Source organism: Maylandia zebra, linkage group LG11 (genome assembly GCF_041146795.1).
Source record: "Maylandia zebra isolate NMK-2024a linkage group LG11, Mzebra_GT3a, whole genome shotgun sequence".
NCBI classification, from domain to species: domain Eukaryota; kingdom Metazoa; phylum Chordata; class Actinopteri; order Cichliformes; family Cichlidae; genus Maylandia; species Maylandia zebra.
This window is the reverse complement of record NC_135177.1, coordinates 35,744,882-35,765,975: the sequence shown is the minus strand read 5'-3', so window position 1 is coordinate 35,765,975 and position 21,094 is coordinate 35,744,882. Positions and strand designations below refer to the sequence as shown.

General features: G+C 45.2%; 2 protein-coding genes and 1 long non-coding RNA gene across 4 annotated transcripts in view; 2 read left to right on the top strand and 1 right to left on the bottom strand.

Moving 5' to 3' along the window:
* Positions 1 to 5,844, bottom strand: part of LOC143421144 (lamin-A-like) — a 39,674-nt gene extending 33,830 nt beyond the window's left edge. Inside the window, exon 1 of one of the 2 annotated variants that reach the window (XM_076890273.1) lies at positions 5,669 to 5,844. The gene's annotated coding sequence lies outside the window, so the exon portion shown is untranslated. Of the gene's footprint in view, positions 1 to 112; positions 547 to 5,668 lie in introns of those variants that run through there. The other variant, XM_076890274.1, reaches the window with a different exon arrangement.
* A 60-nt stretch (positions 5,845 to 5,904) lies between these two features.
* Positions 5,905 to 9,578, top strand: LOC143421146 (uncharacterized). The gene is made up of 3 exons (XR_013100898.1): positions 5,905 to 6,117; positions 7,006 to 7,046; positions 9,433 to 9,578. It is a non-coding gene; the product is annotated as an uncharacterized LOC143421146 (long non-coding RNA).
* Positions 9,579 to 13,495: 3,917 nt separating this feature from the next.
* Positions 13,496 to 19,613, top strand: LOC143421143 (RNA-binding protein MEX3A-like). Its single transcript, XM_076890272.1, has 2 exons — positions 13,496 to 13,979; positions 17,137 to 19,613. The coding sequence occupies exons 1-2, from the start codon at positions 13,568 to 13,570 to the stop codon at positions 18,285 to 18,287; spliced, it is 1,563 nt and encodes a 520-aa protein (XP_076746387.1). The 5' UTR covers positions 13,496 to 13,567; the 3' UTR covers positions 18,288 to 19,613.
* Positions 19,614 to 21,094: the final 1,481 nt, after the last annotated feature.

The following is a 21,094-nucleotide window of genomic DNA, read 5'->3' as shown; positions in this document are numbered from 1 at the left end:
CTGTGTGTGTGTGCATGCAGAAAGCAGCTGCTGAGCTTTATCTCGCTCTGCACTGGCCCTATCTTTTCCTTTCTCTTTTCCCCTCACACTGAGCCCTCGCAGACACACTGACCTCAGCAGTTGGTGCAAGTGGTCTGTCAATAAAACGCTGCGACACTGATGATACCGAGCAGCTCCCAGGTGGGTGAAAGTGTGTGAATGTGCGGATTACACCCTGCTCCTCCCTGCTGATTTGAAGAACACATTCTTTCAAGCTGAAAGGCCAAAGACATGAATGAAGAATTCCAGTTCCATCAAGAAATCCTGCTGCAGAACGACGCAGAGGTGACCTTGAGCCCTTGTAACGCACCATAAACACAGGCAATGAAACTAATCCAGAGTACATGCATATGATTCATCACCTTTGTCCACAGTTCTCGTTTTACCCATGGCAGAAAAATAGCCTTTCAGCAAGGTTATCCAAAGGATTAAAGGAGGAAAACGTCCAGGGAATTCTCATATTATAACCCCAGATGATAAGAGAATAATTCCCAAAAGGCATCTTGACAAGCTAAAAGTCTGACACTCAATCCGGAGCTCATCTGGACTTATATTTGTTTCGGCGGGGTGGAGTTAATGGTACCACAGGTCCAATCAAGCTCTGATATTTTCTGTGTGTCTCTGTGGGTGCACACATCTTCTCACCATGGAAATAAACGTTTGTCCATTCATGTGTGCGTCTGTGTATGCGCATGTGGTTAGACGGGGGCAAGACAGCACCTCTGTTTTTGGGCATGGGGCAGGTCCAGTAGCTAAGGGAGTATCCCGGCTACAGCGCGGCCTTCCAGTGGAAAGCAGCCGTCAGAGTCTGAGTCACACGTCCCTGCTACAAACAGCTCACATTTTTAGCCCTTCTTTCCTTTAACCCTTTTTCTTTCTCTTTCTCTTCATCATCATGTCCACATTTCAAGTTTTTCAGCTCTCATGTTTCCATGGAAGTCACACAAAGATAGGAATGCATGGTTGGCAGCCCAGATAGCTTTTCAGTAAGACTCTTTTCTCAAGGGCACAAACAATAATAGCATTTCTCATTTAAAATGCCATCACATGGAAACATGATGACAGCAAAGCACCCCGAAGCAGAAAAAGGTCCTAACTGGAATTTCTTTTCACCATACCAGAACAAATCTGGAGATGGGTGACTGATAAGCACTTACAATTTCAAAATCTTACAAAATTCTCAGCTTGTTAATACTTGAAAACAAACCTAATGTTTTCTAAGTGAAAGTTCACATGTAGCAATTTCATCAACTTCTTTTCAGCGTCTATGAGCAAGTCAAAAATAACTGTGTAATGTGCTCCTTTGCACATGTGCAGGTACCAGCACTGGATCAGATTTAACCCCGTGTGTGTGTGAACAAGCCTCAAAACTCATTAATGGTACAGCGGACATTGTTAAATATCTTATTTATGGGGCTATGAGTTAATTTCTTAAGTAAATGTGGTGTCAGGACATTTAGGAGAATTTTTAATGTATGAAGAAAAAAAATACATGACTCACTTAGTAGTTAATTGTACTCACAGACCACCCTGAAGTCTGAGCCCCATCTCTGGTAATTTTAGCTTTTTATCTATTTCAGTTATGTCACAGTAATTAAGTGCCTCCATCTTACATATACAGTCTATGTAATACAAACAGATGACACTATTCTTTTATAAATGTGGTTTGGACAAACCATCATGTTTACGCCCAGTAAAGCACACCCAAAGCATTTAAGCCTTCATCCCCTCAGCCGCTGACTGGTGCACAGTTTGATTCCCAGATGCATTCATCAAGTCCAAAAACAGGAGCTAGCATGACAGACTGGGATGCAACTCAGCAGCCAAAACAAGTACAGAACAATATGTTATCAGTCAGCTTTCCCCCCCAGACTTTACTCACTCGCGCTCTCCTTTTCTACCCTCACCGCATTCCATGCAGGCGCACACACAAAGACAGAAAGAAACCCACAAGGCGTGCCGTCCCATTGTGCAATCCTGACATTATATTTCCCCATCCTGAGCTACTGACTTACTGCTCTGCTAGGAGAAAAGAGCAGCAATGAAGAAGAATTTGAACCAGAGAAAATCTGGCATGGGAACGAAAGGAAAGCTACTAGATCGTTTTCATTCCTGTTCCTCCAACTGAGGAACGCATAAAACATGCACAGCAGTACACACTAATGCTTCCTGGGTTTTTTTTTTTAATTGCACTACCTGCGGAGCACATCTTGGATTGTGCACGTTTAAGATAATGAAAAATAACCACACATATTTTATATTGTTTGTTTTTTTAGCCAAAAATCCCTCACCCAGAAAATATCCTTGACTGTACGCTTCATTTTCATAACCTGGTTACATCATTTTGAAGCTGAAAGTTTGCATTTTCAGGGACATGTTTGCTACATTTTACAGCATTTTGATTGAAATACTTGAAAATTGTACAAAGCACCTGTGCTTGTAAAATTCTAGCATTTATTAGCACGTTAAGGCTAATTGGCAACTATACGCACCCACACAGTCTAGGATGCACCTCAGTAACTGAGCTTGCTGACTCGGCTGATGACGCTACATTTGTTTTTAAATGTGGTCAAACCACATTTGGACACATTAAAAAGAAAACGAAGACAAATTCTCACTCAGTGCTTTAAGGACCAGCATCGTGTCCATCTTTTACATACAGTCTGACGTCATCTCTGCTGCTTAAGAGATCATTGTTCATCTTCCTATTTTTGCCTGAATCATTAACAGAAGACTGGTGCCTAATGTTTCTATCCAGCGTAGACGAGCCTGGAAATAGAATAATATTTATCTAAATTCATTTTTTCAAATCTTTTAAGGCAAAGCTGAACGTTAGTTGGACATTTTGTTTACAACTACAGTGCAACATCAGCGTCATGTCAAACAGTTGTTTCTTTATGAGCCTCTGTTTTGCTTAGCGTGCAAATTATCTGAAAGCCTTCAGTCTTATGTAAATTCGCCTCGTGATTTTTCACAGTGTGCTGGAGATGTGAAAAAAATATTGCCGAGACGGGAAACACGATGCGCCATCTCTGATGAGGGAGTATTCTAAACAGATAGAAACCACCAGGAAGATCAAAAGCTTGACTCATTATTTCAATCAGCAACATGAGGAAGTAAAACTCCACCGGGGAAACTGCAGATGACACACAAGTCGCTTGGAGGCTGAATAATCCTCAACTACTGCAGACTTAACAACCTGATGTCTACAATGGACATTTCTGTCACCGTGGGAACAACAACAACAGAAAATCTTGCTATGGAGTCACATGTGTTTCCACCAACAGCTTTACAACAGTGTCTCCTGTTACCAGCAGAATTAGTCCCATACTTCACTGTTCTTACAGTACAGATGTACCATCATTTCATTAATTTTATGTTCTACACTTTTAACAACGTAGAACACATAAATCGTTCTTTTAGTTAAGCTGATGTAAACGTAATCAGACGTACTTAAATAAGCACATGCCTGCATGTACAGTAAACTACGAGGGCCATGATCCCCTCCATCCTCCTGCCACGAAAGATCCCATTGTAACATGGTTTCAATGAAAAAAGTGCACGTTCATGATGCAGCAGAAAAAGCATCTGTATGTTCACTGAAAACAGATTCAAATTCAGTCAGACAAATGAAAGAGCTGTTTTCAATATACACTGCCTTCTTGTCGCTCTGTATATTCATCATGAAATGTGCACAGAAGTGTTTCCACAACAGTGTTTTCAGCATTTTATCCTGAATTTGTTCTCTGTTACCAGTGTTTCTCCTACAATGAGTCCAGCCTGCTCCACTCTGTGTAGAAAGAAGGACTCGTTTAAAATACAGCCGGGCTTGTTGGACTGCCTCTCAACTCAAGGTTTCACCATCTCATTTAGCTTCCAAACGCTTATCCCAACCTCAAATATAACCCTAAAATGAAGCGTTAAGCCTCAAACAGGTGTTTGAATGGATGTGGAAAAACGAGAGCTGGACAAAAAGTTGTCAGTTTTACAATATGTAATCTCTCTCACGGTCTAAGACTTAAACTGGCTCTCACAAAGATGACAGAACAAGTTTCTATTTAATTTCACGGAGGAATGATTCTCAAGAAAGCTGCAACACACTCCCTGTGCTGCACAGCCACAAAAACAAGTCCGCGCACACACACTCGCTCTCACAAACACAATATATCTTTTTAGCTGTCTGCTTTTCAAAATAGCCTCTTTGCGACTGCCTGTGTGAGTCATTCAGGAAAAATCTGTAAATTATAGCTGTAACAAAATGTCCTGGATTAAACTCTCTCCAAACAGACTGTGCAATGAGCTGCTTCTAAAATAGAGTTGATATTTGTCTCTGACAAGCCGTCTTTTTAAAAATCAGGAATCGGCCCAAACACAATATCACACATCATGAAGACCCTGCAGAGCCTCATCCTGGACCAGTTCACCTGCCGACCCTGAGTTGGAGTTGACTGAGGTCTTCATCCCCCCCTTCCTCTTCAGCCTCTACATTGCAGACTTCAGCTACATCTTCAGCAGTCTCCTGAACTCTGCAGCAGTGTTACGTATCAGAAGCAAGGAGCACGGGGCTGTGGTGGGTAACTGTAATACATAGTACAACCAGAACAGTCTTCAGCTGTTTGTGGACATTAAGAGAATTACAGCTCTATTGGCACCGTTTCCATGTGCAGACACCGGAGGCTTACAAGTACTCTGTGTTCATCCTGATGCAGAGAATGGCACAGGAACTCATTCCTGCCAGGAGCCATCAAACGTTACAACTACCCACTATGACATCGGGACTGTTTAGACTCGCCATATCTTGTGTTTATTGTCTGTAGTATCATTAAACTTTGGAGTATTTATTTTAACTTACTGTACCTTGAATGTGGCCCTTTTTAAACGTATTTTCATATATGTTGCTTACATTTTTCTAGCTTCATATTTTACATCATATTGATATTTTCATTTATCCCTCCACCTCACCCACACACCGTGATTAATAAAGTATTCTGATTCTGACTGATTTCACAGCGTGGATTTCTTTGGGATTTCCCCGGTTCACGTCGAGAAACAAATAACAAAACTGAACAATCGATATTGACTTCGGTTACCGGTAAACCTGTGTGGCTTCTGTTTTCTGAGCATCAGTATGAGTGCAGATTTTCCGGAAGTCCCGGGTGATCAACAGGTTCAGGAAAACTCAAACCAGGACAGCTGACACAAACCTCACATTTATTCCTATTTTCTGGAGTATGATGTCATCATTGGGCGAAGCGGGTGTCGCGCACCGCTCTGCTGCCGCGTGATTGGCTGATTCTAATGTGGTTTCTAACAAAGCGCTCACTCGGTGTACATGCATGCTTTCGTCACGAGTTATGAGGACGCTCTCACTCTGTGCCTCTCTGGCGCCCCCTGCTACCACTTAGTACATATGACATAAATAGAACCCCACAGCCTTCCACTGAAGTCATTCACAAGCACAGCACATCCACGCCATCCACTGGCTGACACACTGAATGGAAACTGTCAGCATGGGTCACGGAGTTCATGCACTGATTGAACTCTCTGCCTGCTCCCTGTTAGAAACTATAAGAAGCAGAATAAATGCATTTCATCTTCCAGCTGAAACACATTCAGCTCTCCGTCCTACCTTCGTCTTCTTCTGCCTTTTCTTCTGCAGCGCTTTAAAACGCGTCTCCTGTCTCTGCGCTCACGGGTGACCTTTCCAAATGTCGCCAGTCCCAGTTAATCGCGATATCATCCGCTGGGACGCGTTTCCTTTGAACAAATCGGAGAGCCGCGGAGCTCCGAGTCGAGTCGACCCGGGCCAGCAGCCACCTGCAGATCCACACACTTGATTAGGCTGCCAATCTCCGCTAATTACAATGCAGCCTGCAGGCGCCACCTGGCGACCATGATTAACGCTTCGGTAGTGACAGTATTTTTAGCTGGTGAGGGCTTCAATCGAGCGAGGAATGTTTGGAGAAAATAAACCACATGTGTGTAAGGGGTGACTAATACTGGGGGTACGGAACAGGGGTGTGTCCAGAGGGCCGGCATGAGGGGTGGCACAGCCCCCTCATGGTGCCCCCCACTAAGGTAACTAGAGCAGAGTAGTGCTGAGAGCATGGCTACTCTGTTTCTGTATATTATGCTGCTATCCTCCTCTAATCCAATATATTTTGGATGAATTCCTTGCACTGTGTACTCCCTGCCATGTATTTTAATGATTTTAAACTATGATTCTGCTAATACATGATGCTGGGTTATTGTAGACAAAGCTACCGAGCGTTGTATGTGATTAAAACAGTCAAGCTGCAACAACAAAGTGATATACATGGTTTTATTTTAAGTACTTTAAGTACATTTTGAAATGATGTGTATGCTAGTATTTAAATGAGGACATGACTTTTACTCGAGTCACGTTTCTTGTTCCTGGAATAGCCCATGCAAACATCGCTCCCAGAGCACGGATGGCTTTTTTCTTCTCCTCCTGCTGAACAGCTGATGATAGCACCACTGAGTTCAGGTTTTAAAGATTAATGAGAGTCTGCAGGATGTTGTGCTTTATGTTTGTGTTTAAGTGCTGCCTTAATTTCTGAATTCATCTCCAACAGTGACACAAGCAAAATAGAAAGTGCTTGTACTTTAGTTATGCTGTGATATGAGAGTGATGTAAACTCAATTTACTGCAAGAGGCCAGATGGTTGGAGTGCCAGTGAAAAAACAAGTTAACCCAGTGGTTTTCAAATAAACGTACACTTTAAAGTAATCACTTTGCTGCTGTGTATCTGAACATGTTACTTTTTTGTGTCGTTCACATTTTTACTGTCAGGCATCATATTAGGCCTGTTTAGACCCAAAAAGCCAAGATTACGTTGCTATAAGTTTAAAGTAAAATATTAGATGGCAAAACAAATCTTTAATACCTCAAAATCTCTTTTTTTTTTCAAAACTTGAAATGGCCCTGATTCTTTTTCCACACAGGATCCCACTGAAGCTTGTTTTGGACTGAAGCTGATGCTCAGGTAAAATTACTTCACATCACACTTCATACACCTGTTACTACAGCGGTTAGCAATACACTTTTAATGAATTAAATAACTGTGGTTTTCATTTCACTTGGGACCCCCGGAGAGCCCTCAGGGACCCCCCAGCTCCATGGACCCCACTTTGCTAGTGATTGATACACTGACCTGTGCCGGGCTTTCCATGAATTGATAATTTAATTAAAGTGGCATCCAGGGAGCATCATACAAGCCTTCCTCAAGCCGACTATAGCAGCACGACTGCCATCATCAAGCTGTACAGATGGCCCAGTTGAATGTTGCAGTCAGTTTAATTCCCTGCGATCCCAAACTTGTTCTAAATACAAACAAAAAAACACAAATTAAAAACAACTCGAGTGTACTGCCGAAAGATATTCTACAGAGCTCTTGGTGGGTTTGCTTATCATTATGTAACGGCTGAGCATGAATTTTACATGACCTATGTTACTGAGCTGTAAATGGTTTGTTTACATCTGTAACGTTCATAAATGATGGAATAGGACTCTGGGTCACTCGAACGCATCGTGACACTGTGATGTAGACTCCTCTGGTCTTAATGCTGTACCTTATGGGTGGCATATTAGTTATATTAATTCAAATAAATTATTTATAAATAATATAGTTGAATCCAGAAAGCACTGAAAATCATTTTTATTAATAAAATATTCAACAATTTCCAGTTTAAAAGTACTTGTTAGGTTAAATGGAAGTATTAAATGGAAGAGTTACGACACTTTTATTAATAAGATTAACAAGAATTCAGGTGGGGGGGGCAAAAGGTGGGGTGCATCCTGGGCAGGTCATCAGTCCATCGCAGACAAAACACACACCTGCGCGTCCACGTTAGACTCATCAGCAAACCTGCAAAGCACGTCTTTGGACTGAGGAAGGAAACTCCTGCAGCAACAAGGCGGACATGCAAACTGTACACAGAAAGGCCCCACCCAACCGGGAGGTTCACACGGGGACAGACGAGATGACAGCGTTAACCACACCATAATCAGACTGCTCCATAATTAAATACGTCCAAAATAAGATCATTAAAAAACTGCTCAACAGGAGATCATAAAAAAAACTGCCACATATCAAACATCCATAAATGTCTTCTGTTCAAGTTCAAGTTTTTCTTTGATTAATGACAAAGGCTTGATCACCTCTGTTAACTATCAAAGATCCGTAAGAAAAACCAGCAGTTAAGAAGATGGAAGCCAGTGAGTTACTTTGTATGATCCTTTATTTTCTTGTACTGTGCCACTCATGCAGTCACTCGTCTCATCCTGTGTTGCAGCTTCCTTCATGCTTCCTCTAAGCTCATTTTCTTCTGATTGGCTGCCACTCTCAAAAAAATAAAGCAAACATCAGGTGATTTGGGCTTCTGTGCTCACCGCCTGAGCTACCTGCCTGACGGGGGTATTCACTCTCTGAGACCTGAAATGAAAGAATGGAGAAAATATCTGAAAGTGAGTGTGTAGAGCAGTCTGAGCTTTGGGCTCACAGGGATGATTTATCCTCACATTTAACTATTCTTCATATCTATTACTGTAGATATGAAACATGGCTTACATACCTTGCAATATGAAGGCAACCATTGTCATAATTTGGTGTTATATAAATAAAACTGAATATGAGCATCCTCCTTATATCAGTATCTATGCGACAGAAAATAAGGAAATGCATAATAGATCCCTTTACAATTCATAGACTTTTCATTTTACCCTTGAATAAATGTTAAAGTGCATTCAAGCTTCAACTTGAGAGCCATCCGACGTGAGACATTTTATTTGTATCAAGCCATCATCATTTTTAATGAAATTTGACCCAGTTTGTGATTCTGCCCTTCTGCAGATTAAAAAGTACAATCTTTCATTGTGAACAGTAAAAGCAATATCCAAATCACCCAGCTGTCTGCAATACATTCAATAAAATGAGACATTAATGCCAAGAATCACAAGAAGGCCAAGCAGGGCTCCTGAGTTCAAAGCGCTCTGTGAGATCACTGCCATACGGGAAGCGAGCGGTGAGGTGAGCCTTACTCATCACTAGGCGTGTCACTAGCTGTACAGCATCAATATGATTAGACACACAGACGGGGGGAGGGGAGAGGCAAGAGGGAAGGGGGTGGAAATAGGGGAAAGTGAGGCAGAGAGATGACCTAATACCCGTAAAAAGAAATGAAGTCATACTAACCTGACTCATATTCCCAGCTGACACCAGCTCTCCCAATCACAGCATCCCCAGTGTGTTCGTTGACAGAGGTGTGTATGTGTGTGCCGGTCAACAGCTTCATTATGCATGTAAGCTTTTCACAGCAGGTGAGATGACTGTACAATACTTTTGTGATTGATTTGCACTTTTGTGATTGCAGATAGAAATAAAGTCTGCTGTGTACACGGGAAGGCTGAAACACTCGTTGGGTTCTGGACAATTTGTTGGACAAAACAAACACTTTTAGTGAAGCTGTGGAAGGCTAAATGATTAACTGGTAATAAAAATAACTGACATATGAATCAATAATAATTTTGTTGGCTACTTGTGTGTCACACTGCTCACTGAATAAATCCCAGAGCACTGCAAAAAATAAAAAGTAGCACAAAAGAACAAATAAAAACTGCCATTTTAACTTGATCCAATTTAAATGAGAGTGATTTCAAGTTCAAGTCCTGAGCAGCAACCACACAATTTTACAGCTAAATTACCACAAACGTCCAAAGATGCATCACAGACTCATTTTTTAAGTGGGAGGGTCATAATATTATTTTATTCTAAATAAATTAAAGAAACTAAATAAACCAATATTTATGAACACAAAGCTACTTTTTGTAGTTACCCTCTACAAAATGTTCTATTTCTCACCACCAGGTGGCAGCGTGTTAGTAGCAGGTGCCTTCAGAAGTCTGTCTGCGTGCTGCTGTTTAATTGTTGACGTTTCCTTTGAGCTGCCCCAATTTCATCAACATGCTTTTTCTTTTCCCAGGTGTTAAAAAAATAATGTGCTCTTTATGACTGTTTGTGTTTAAAAAAAAGTCTAAACTGACTCACTGCGCCATCTTTTGGTATAAAGTGGTGTTGCAGCAGTAACGCAGATATTTCTGAGGTCGCAGCTGTCGCCTCTGTAAATCGGTTTAGTCAATTTTGAAAGGTTTTAAACTATTTCTCTATAAGGGAATTTTACAGTAATTATCTTCAAAGAACTCAAGCCTCCTCAGAGTTGTTTTGGTTGTCTTGGTTTGTTTGGATTTATTGGACACCAGTATTTCAATGCTACACGTACAGACCTGCTGCAGCATTGCCTGCTCTCAAAAAAAACACACAAATTAGCAGACGCGTAAAGAAAACTTACAAAAAAAGAATAAAGCAGGGAAGAGTAGCCTCTACATTTAGCATGTTATTTATTCAGCTGATCGTCTTCAGGGCTCTCGTTGGCTTATGAACACAAGATGTGGTATCATTTGCATGAGGTCTTACATCATCCCAGAGTGCCCGTTCACTGTGGCATCAGCACGTGGTGCTTAGCCAACATGTCCCTTTGTGCTCGCAGAAGCCTCATTCAAGTGACAGCGGGGCACCAGAAAAGTCTTGAAAAGGACATCTGGCCGTGGAAGTCAAAGGGATGTCCTTTAGGGATTCTCGGACATGTCTTTACAGCCTTTTAAGCTCGTCCTCCGAGAGAGACAGATACTGTCCATAGGTGAAAGCAATATTTGCATGAGCTCTTGGACAAAGAGATGGGTGTGCAGCACACAAAACCACAGCATCTCCCCAAACATGCCAGTCAGCCTTTCATTAAGCACAGGGAGGAAAAAAGGAAAAAGGAGAAACAGCACTACTGTGACGAACAGATGGTCAAAATCACTGAGTTTTTTTATGTGCAAGTAACATGACCTCAGCACTCTGGGTTTCACAAGTATCCTGTAGCAAATGCACACACACACACGCAAGCACAAAAGGACAAATGACAATTGTAGCCTACAGCTGAAAGATGTGAATGAAATCTCGACCTGCTGCGGTCCATTCAGAGCCAGAGAAGATTTCGTTTAGGGTCATAAAGATTATGTGATACAACAGCATCACCAGTGGGCAACACCCAGACTCACACATTCAGGCAGAGATGGGTGTGTGGATGTTGGGGGGGGGGGGGGGGGGGGGGAAACACTATCCCAGATCCATGCTTTTTATTGATTGGGGCTCTGGACTCCCAGCAGACCCCTTTTAATGGAGCCAGACGACCTCCTGGACGCTCATTGAAAGGCTGGTCCTCGTGTGGGTGCTTTTCTCCATCACAGCCTCGTTCTCACCCAATCCTCAGCGTTCTCCAAAGGGTGGGGATTGGGAGCAGACCCCCTGGGCCTACACTGTGGTCCTTCATAGATCACGCCATCATGCTCTCCTCCTCCTCCTGCTGGTGCTGTTTTTTTGTTGTTTTTTCCCCTTTTCTCTAACCACGTCGTTGGCTGGAGTGGGGGATGTTTTAATCCTGGCCTCATACCAGGAGTTGTCCTGTGAGTTCTCATCTGCAACACGTCCTTAGGGAACAAACCCCTTCCTGATTGGCACCCAGAGAGCGCGTCTAGACTATGATTACACATGTAAATACACCTGCCGTATCAGTGTGACAGAGTCTTATCACGACACAGATATTGTTTCTATTCTCAGACCTGTTGTTTGGATATTTGTGATTATATTATTGCTCTGTTCTACGTGTTATTAAAAGGCAGAAGGCATTCTCACTAGAGATGCAAAAATATTCATGCTGAAGAGTTACATGCCATGCTCAGCCTGTCACTTAAGACTGTTTATTTCATTACAGCTGCAGCCCAGTTGCAGTCTGGGAAAACACCATGAACGATGGAGAATAAGAAAACAGTACATTAATGGTTGGGGTTAAATGCAGAATAATCTCCACAGTGGGAAAACTATTAGACACATCAACAGACTTCACTGGAATTTTACCCATCAGCTGTTTCTTGTATTTTCAAGTGCTGAACCTGAACTTGCCATGAACCCACAGGCCAAAGATCTGAATTACAAATAAATTATTGTGGAGTGGAAATAAAGCAGAAGAGCAAACATCCACATAGTTCGCTTTGTCATTCAGGTAGCCTTACGCAACACATCCTCACTGTACAGCCCATATATGCACAGATGGTAAGGACAGCCTGAGTTAGACTGACACTCTGAGGAAGCTGAAAACATGGACATCAGTTGCTGCTCAGCACTGTACCGCGATTCAGACACCAACAACTGACACAACTTAAACAGCAACGTAGAACTTTGCAATAAAATAATTATAAATCTAAACGGGTTCCCACTCATCTCATTGGCTTGTTTACTGTGGATATCTGTAAAAAAAAAAAAAAAAAAAAATCTGCTTTCAGCCTCAATCGAATTAACTGAAGTTGCAGGTACTTTGCTGAACCTTGAGTGAAACATGAAACCTTCACAAAGGAGGGAGGAAACCGATCACGTGGGCTGTGATTTCAGTTTCAGGATAATGATTTGATTTCCTATCGCTGCAGTTGGGATCTTTGTGCTGCGCCGAGCTACAAGCGAGCCGTCGGCGTGGCTTCAGTCGAGGACATCTTGGGGAGTCGGCGCGGTTCTTTGTTCGCGGCGGCTCCGTGCTTTAAAAACAACACAAGGGGAAATGCTGTTCTCATGTTCCCCCCACTGCATAGGGTCTGCAACGCCTGTCTGACAACTCCCTCTCCTCACCCCCCAACAGACGCCCCCCCCCCCACGCCTCCTATATAGCCTACATAACATCCTCATGCGCAACGGCGCCGGAGACAACAGCACGGTGACCTGCCGCAAAGCACGGCTACACCGAGGTGGGCGGACCCCCTCCCCCCCCAAAAAGAAAAGAAAAATGCCACCAACTCCTTAAATTCATCTCAGATGCCGCCGCTTTTTTCTAAAACCTCCTCATCATAAAGTTGACATCATCCGTTGAGCGCCATGTGCGCACTGTGCCCGCACCTTTTAATACGCAACTGTTTACATCCCGGCTGCCCGTCCTTACATAAGTGGCCAAACAAAAATGCGGCTCTCGGGCTACACTGCGGCTCCGGAGCCGTACCTTTCCGCTCATGTGATTGCAGTGCGGGGTTGTGAGGCAATGAGGAGCCGAGTCTCTTTCTTTCTGCTTTCTGCGTGGAACGCGAGCTGCCACATGTTCGTGGACCTGAGACTGAATGGTACAACGGGAGGGCGGCTCGTTTTGTCTCGGCGAGGAGGGGAAGCTGTGTAAACCAGACTGGGTGGAGCAAAGCATCGCCCAGCCCCATCTGTGTGCAGACGGCCTTGTGTCCCGTTTGCCCGGAGCTCGGAGAGAGACTACTGTACCGAGAGTCTGGCGGATAGAGAGAGAGGGGGCCGGTCTATGGGAGGGGCTAGCGCAAAGGGGGGAATCGAGAGGAGGAGGGGGCGAGGAGGAGGCGGCACGGGTGCTGTTTCTCCAGTCTCTTTCCCCTGTCTTTGTCTCACACACTCTTTTGTTAGCCATGCCTAGCCTGCTGGTTCTAGCAGGGATCATGGAGAAAAATGGGGGCTACGGCAGGGATCTGGCCGGCTCCGGCTTCGGAAGCGAGGGTCTCCTTGTGCCGCCCGACGAGGAGGAAGACGACTCCCGTGCCCTCAGGGTCGCGCTGGGCCAGCTGTCTCTGCTGGGGCTCGGGGAAGGCGAGGACGGCGGCGGAGCCCCAACAACAGGAGTACAGGACCGGAGCAACAATAACAACAACCACCACAACCACACGAACAGCGGCGGGGACACGGCGATTCTGCAAGGCAAGAGCAAGTTGTGCGCCCTGTACGAGAGCTCCTCAAGTGAGACGAAAGGACGAGGCTGCAACATAACAGAATGCGTCCCAGTGCCCAGCTCTGAACATGTGGCCGAGATAGTGGGGAGACAAGGTAAACCGCTGGCTCGCGGGTCATTTTCCCTCCAAACTTGAGCTTTTATCAGACAGCAGTGCATGCGCCCCGCCGTGCGTCCCCGTGTGCTTTGTTGTTTGTTCTCCAACTGTTACCTGGTGTTATTTGACAAAGAAAAGGGAGTGGTGTGTCTGTGTGTGTGTGTGTGTGTGCGTGTGTGTTTTTTCCCTACTCCCCCGAGACATCAGCCAGCCTCCCACTTTTCCTGCTTATATTGTTACAAGTTCTCGTGCACTCATGATTAGAGTCGGAAACGAGGCGTTTCGCAGCTTTAGCCTCGTTTTTCTGGACTAAATTTGCACGAGAGGGAGAGAGCAGGAGAGAGACCCGTTCCCTCCCGGGCGAATTATTCTACATCCACGCCATCAATGTCAGCGCACAGACACACACTGGAGCAGGGAGAGCACTTGCTTCCTTTGTCGTCTGAGACGCGCCAGACTGTTCAAAAAGGCAACGTGCGCCTGGTGTACACAAGAATGTCTCTCGGCGCGAGCCGATGGCCAGGAAAATCAGCGAAATTACACATCTGGCCTCAAAAATCGAGTGGATGTTTTCCCCCCTCTTCCTTTCTAAATTTATTCTGCTCGTTGTTTATGTTGCGCACTGCCCCAGTGACACAATTGGACAATAGAGCGAAGCGTGGTCACCGTTTTTGTTTTTTGGGTTTTCTTTTTCCTCAGATGAGGGAGTTGGAAAGTTCAATTCCAGACACGTTGCAGGTTTTTTTTCTTACAGTTGGAGGTTTTTTCTTGAACAAAGAGCTGAAGTTGAATGACAGCAGCTGTCAAACAAAGGTGTGAGTCGGGGGATGAGGGGAGGGGCGCATTAACACAGTGTTGCTGCTTGGCACACGGGATCGTCTTAAAGGGGTGACTCAGCGAGAAGTTGCACCCGAAGGTGGGAATCCTTCTTTGTTTTTTGGAGGGGGAAAAAGCAGAATATTGATATTGTTTGTGGTTATTTGCAGTTGTGCGGTTGTTTGGTTGCATACATGCTTTTTTCATTGTGTAGTTGCAAACAAGCCTGAACTTAAGTTTAAAAAACAAAGGAAAAAAAGGAGGGACCCTGGTGTTCATATGGAGCACTCATTGGTAACTGCTGTGATGAACCCATGGGTGAGAGGGGCAGGGAGAAACAAGGAGTGGGGGGGTGGGGGTACGGCGTCTGAAAGCTGAATGGGAGTCACGCCTTGGAGCTCAACACAAGGGACTCCTCATGAGCCCCACTTCACTGCACACTCTCAATGCCACATGGTTGTCTGTCAGGATAGGGGAGAAATCAGGGGGTTGGATGGAGAGAGGAGCACAATGACTGCAGGGTGGGTGAGGTCCCATCAGCAAATCCCGATTTATCTGCCAACAAAAACAAACAGGAGTTGTGATAGCTCCTTTCACTGACACTCCCCTTTCTTGCTTCGCTGCTGTAGTAACGTGGCTTTAGTGTGTGCTGCTGAGCCCCCCCACATCTCCCATGTCGGCTCCCATTCTTTACCCTGAAGTGTAAGTTTTGAATTTTAATGGGCTAACCGAAGACAGACAGAGGGTGGATCCAGTGTGCACAAGTGCAGCAAGAGGGCCCTTTAGCCTAGACCAGGAAGAAGTGCTGATTTGGGGTGGGGGGAATTTGAGATGAGCTGCTTTTGATCTGGGCCCTTCGTTAGCTGGCACTACATACACACCCCCTTCCGCTCAGAGCCCGTCTGGTGAATCTGGCAAACGAAGCATCCTGTCTTGGAGAAAGGGGTGGGTATGATTGTTTTCTCCTGTCAGAGGCGCAGGCATTGATTCTCCACCTTACGCTGGAGCTCGTCAGATCACGGGTGGCTTTGTTTTGAATCACACTTCACTGCTAATGCAGCTGAAAATTACGTTTCTTCACAGCGACCTTAATTTCTGGGTGTGATTAATTGTTTACATACGTTTCTTTCATCGAGACATCAATTTCAGCTAATTAAAATTTAAAATCTAGTTTGAGAGAAAGAATTGTTCTTTGAGCCTTTCGTGCCAGGAGCAGGTCTGTTAGGCCAACGCCGGGCAATGACCGCAGAGTGCATGTTCAAATTTGGGGCATGAGGAATGTTATCACCACCCTTCTGCGTGTACCAGCGGTTCCTGGGAAGCCAGTGCCCCTGAACAAAGTGGGTCAGTGTAGTAGCATTAGGGAGATACTCTGCTTCACCTTCAGGTGTCTTTAAACCTTTTGATACCTGCTGCTGTGCTATTCAGCTGGTTATGACACGCTGCGAGCTCTGAAGCACCTGGACTCTGTTACAGTGAGATCAGGGCGTTTTTTCTTTTTTAAATATGATGTTGTCCAGAGAGCCACAGTGACACAAGGAAAGCACATTTAATGTGTCAATAAAGGAAGAAATCTTAATGAGGAAGCTGGCAGAGTTTGAATACAAACCTGTGTGAGGTTAATGAGGTGTAATCCAAACAGAACTGCTGTGTCTTCTCTTACCATTGTCTTCTTGACCTCAGGTGTTCCTGGCAATCCTCCTAAATAATTACTGATTTATTATATGCCTGTATCCTCCTCTGTCCCATTACATTGTCAGGTGATTCGTCCTGAAATGACATTAACCTGCACTCTTTCACATTAAGAGTCTGCCTTAAAAGCATTTAACAGAGTAAACTATTCCACGCTGATCAGAAACAGGACCAATGCAGAGCAATAAGTGGCCCAAAAATGAAGCATATGTGGGTTGTCTGTATTGTCTGGAAACAAGTTCAAGGAGAGGTCAGAAAGTAATTGCTCACCAGTACAGTGAAAACACATGGCATCTGCCAGAGCCGTGTCCACGCTGGCCGGTGCCTGCACCATGCGTCTTAGTAAGTTTTGTTGTAGTGCAAATAAAATGGCCCTCTCAATAAAGACACTAATGATTACACCCTTGAACTCTCATAAATCCTGGTAATTACTCAGCTTTTGCTTTGGCCTCCAAGACATTAGGTTAAAGTGGTCATAAGCAGCTCAAACATCAGAATTTTCACTGGACATAGCAGAGACGAGCATTTCTTTCAGCTCAGGCTGATCAAGTGTGTTCCTGGTTGTAACCCTTTTAACTTGATTTGTGTCCCCGAATTGAGCCGGCGTGTCTTTACTCATTTTAAAATGTATGTTGGTGTCTCTGCAGGTTGCAAGATCAAAGCCTTGCGGGCCAAGACCAACACCTACATCAAAACCCCCGTCAGAGGAGAGGAACCTGTGTTCTTAATCACTGGCCGCAAGGAGGACGTTGCTCTGGCCCGTCGTGAAATCATCTCTGCTGCAGAGCACTTCTCCATGCTGCGGGCGTCCCGCAACAAGCTGGGAGTGTCTTTTAGCGGCTCCCCGCCCACACCTTTGCCAGGTCAGACCACCATTCAGGTGAGAGTGCCATACCGTGTTGTCGGGCTGGTGGTGGGGCCTAAAGGCTCCACCATAAAACGCATCCAGCAGCAGACCTGCACTTACATTGTCACTCCGAGTCGAGACCGCGACCCGGTCTTTGAGATCACAGGCTCCCCGAGTAACGCCGAGCGGGCCCGCGAGGAGATCGAAGCACATATCGCCTTTCGAACGGGAGGCCTGCACGACCACAACAACGAGAATGACTGTCTGGGCCCGAATGGTGGAAGCAGCCCGGCGGGCAGCAGCGGTGGTCTGGAGAGCCGGCTACAGCAGGTGTGGGGGCTGCAGGGGGGCCAGCGCAAGCCACTCACCAGCAGCTACCGCCAAAACTTCTCAGATGCCATGGTTGGAGGAGGGGGAGGAGGTAGCGAGGGCGGGGGGATCTACAACAAAGGCAACTTCTCCAGCTCTGGAGAGAAGCCCTGCTCTTATTTTGGATCTGACGGTACCCAGAGCTGGGGTGACCCCGACTACCCCAAACAGGTGGCCTTCTACGCCCAGCAGCGCTCCAAAAGCTTCGGAGGCCTCCCGCTGCCCCTAACCAGACTCTCCCCTGGCTTACCCGAGTCCTGTGGAGGCGGAACCACCAACAACTCTTCAGTCACCAGCATTGTGCCCATATCCGGCTCACCTCACGCCCAGGCCCGCCGCGCCCACAGCGAGCCCACCTCAGCCGGCGAAGGCTTTCCAGGCCGTCTGCCAGTGCCGGACTCGCCGCCGGCCACTGTGCGGGACTGCATGACCTGCTTTGAGAGCAAAGTGACGGCTGCCTTGGTGCCCTGTGGCCACAACCTCTTCTGCATGGAGTGTGCCATCCGAATCTGTGAGCTCAACCACCCGGAGTGCCCAGTGTGCCACACCCAGGTCACACAGGCCATCCGGATATTCTCTTAAGGAACCATGTCAGTTTTTATCATTAGTTTTGTCAGTGTTTGTTCAATAATTATTTACTGTTATTATGATTATTATTATAATACACATTTTGGTTTTTCAGAAAATTTAAAAACAATCAAGCAGATATTTTAGAAGGCACTGCTTGCTTTACTAAAAAGTATAAGAAATATTTTTAAGTTTTTCTTTTATATATATATATGCATATATATTTTATAAAAGTTTTGTTTATAAGAGAAGTATAGTACCTTGCATTTTCAGTTTTTTGACTGCTGCTGTTTTTCATTCATGAATCACAGTGAAGGCAGAGGTAGACAGTAATGTGAACATTTTATTATTCAAATTTTTTATTTTACCGTGAAGTGGGTTTATATTGAAGGAGGAAGATGATTGTTGAGGTACCCAGTCTGCACCCGACTAACCCAGAAACTCACTGTTGTTATTAGAAGGAAAAAAAAAAAAGATTTCTCATTGCACCTTACAATCATCTTGGTCTAAAATAGGATTGTCAATCATACCTTGAAATTTCTGGAGCAGATGTGAAGGTGAATTCAGCCTCGAACTGTGATTGTGATTTGATATAATTGGTCCAAAATATTTTGGCAAAAATGAAAATGTGAATAGATTGGTTCTAGTCAAAAGAAACAAAAAGCAGACTTTTATTTTAGAGTCTTAGAAACCAGATAATCCTAAAAAAAAGGGATAGCTCGTTACATGATTTATTTATACTAATTGGTGGAATTTTATCGGCGTCATTAATCACAGAGATGGATGAAGGCTGTACAAAGTATCAGTAAAAGTCTCTTTCCAGTAGCCATTGATTAAACTTTGGCCACTGCAGTTTGTTGAAAAGATTCAGTAATGCTTGCTCCTCGTGGCACTTGAAAAGCATGTGGTTCCTTGGTTGGCTTAAAGCACTGATTTAATTTGTGAGGCGGAAAGCCTTGGAATTCATCCAGTTGGCTGCTTCTCGATATCCGTCTCCCCGATGGACTTGTCTCAAAGCCACCTTAACCGCGCTTTGTTTTGTGGTGGTCATTTGGCCGAACAATGTAGGACAAAACACGAGCTCCAGTCAACGAGCGTTTCACTGTAAATAAGGAAGAGAATTAGCATGTGGACAGAAGCCGAGTAAAAATTGTAAAAGTGTTCCCTTAATCAGCAGCACATTAAAATAGTTGACACTGTAAAATACAGAGTCCCGAGTCAGTAATCCCCACTCTTCGTGCCCTCCGCTAACAGCATTATGTGCGAGCTCTGAGGGGCCTGCTGTCTCCCCTGTAATTAGCAAAGCTGTACAGGAGCAGGTGTTTCATGACACACTGTGGCTGTGACTCCGAGTTCGAGGCCTCGCCTAGCCCCCTTTTCTTTCTCCCTTTTCTTTGGGAGTGGCTTTCATGTCTCCCCCTTTTTACAGTTCGATCGCTTGCTTTCGAAGGCGTCTCTCTGAGCGAGGTGTATTGTCTGGGCCCGGTAACAGCGTGGGCTGCAGAAAGCTCGGACACGGCCTGGAACCACTCATTCATAATTAGGCAAATGGGCTGGACAAGGTGCGGACCGTGTGGCAGGGTCCCGCGGCAAGCCCCTTACCACCCCACCCCGATGTTAGCCAGCACAGAGGGGGCTGGACGGTCCGCGTGCAGCTGGGTGAAGAGGGCCCCCCGTCTTCCACTCCCCCTTGCCCATTCCGCCCCCCTTTTCCTCTCCGTTTCTGCTGCTCCGAGCCATCCCCAGTGAGGAAAAGGGGGGACTCTTTTGTCCCAAAACACACACACACAAAATTTGAATGCTGAATCTGGCAGCGCCTGTGAAATAAGGGGAGGCTAAGGAGAGAAATAAAAAAAAAATCTACAGTTATCGGGAGACACGACAGTAACACGTTTTTACTGTTGATGTGACACAATTTGAAAATGTTCACCTGCAAAACACAGATTTTACCCCCCACCCTTGCCTTCATTATCCAGCTGCAGCTCCCTGAATTTTGGATGGGGTCCTGTTTGTGTGACGGCACCAGTCCAAATCGAAATTTCCACAAAGCTCCCCCGCCCCCTTTACCTCTGGGCTCCCTCCCCATGTCAGCTCGCTACTGTATGGGACATCCTGCAACTGCCCCTTCACTATGGACACCGAGATTTCAGCCCCCCTCCCCCCCTCACTTGTGTTAAGCTTCCAGAATGAAATCAGACAATTGTAATTGACAGAAAAGCAGAGGAAACGCCCCATTTAACTAGCACTCATGCTGAATCAAATTACACACCCTCTGCGTCTGCCTTAGCCCCAGCCTGGGGATTTCGGAGGGCTAGAGGAGAGCGGATGGGGGGTAGGGATTAAAGCTGTTGAATGATGGGGGTGGAGGGGTTTCATTTTGGTTGGAGAAGGAGAGAAGTAGGCTCCAAAAAACACGAGACCCTGCAGATCGTGCTGTTTTATTGATCGTTCGACTCTTTCAGCGAGCTGTTGTCACATGTGCGCCATGCGTGGTGACGACGGTGATTCAGCAGGCCTCTCTCAGATCGCACCGGAGAACAATTAAAACTCGGCTTCCGTCTCAAATAAAAAGAAAAACCCGATTAAAAATATCAAATTGTGTCTTCAGGCCACAGAAGGCCTTTCCTTTAAAAACAAACAAAGAACAACACACAAGGCAGACCACTCGCATGAGGTGTGGACTGCAGGGAAAGCACTGTACTCGGGGGAAACCCTGAAATCTGTCAGACGTAGGAACAAAGAATAGTTAGGATTTTATGGATGGACAAGTTGCACAGTGGTTTGGCCTAAGCTTTCAACGTCACATTCAAAGCAGTATGACA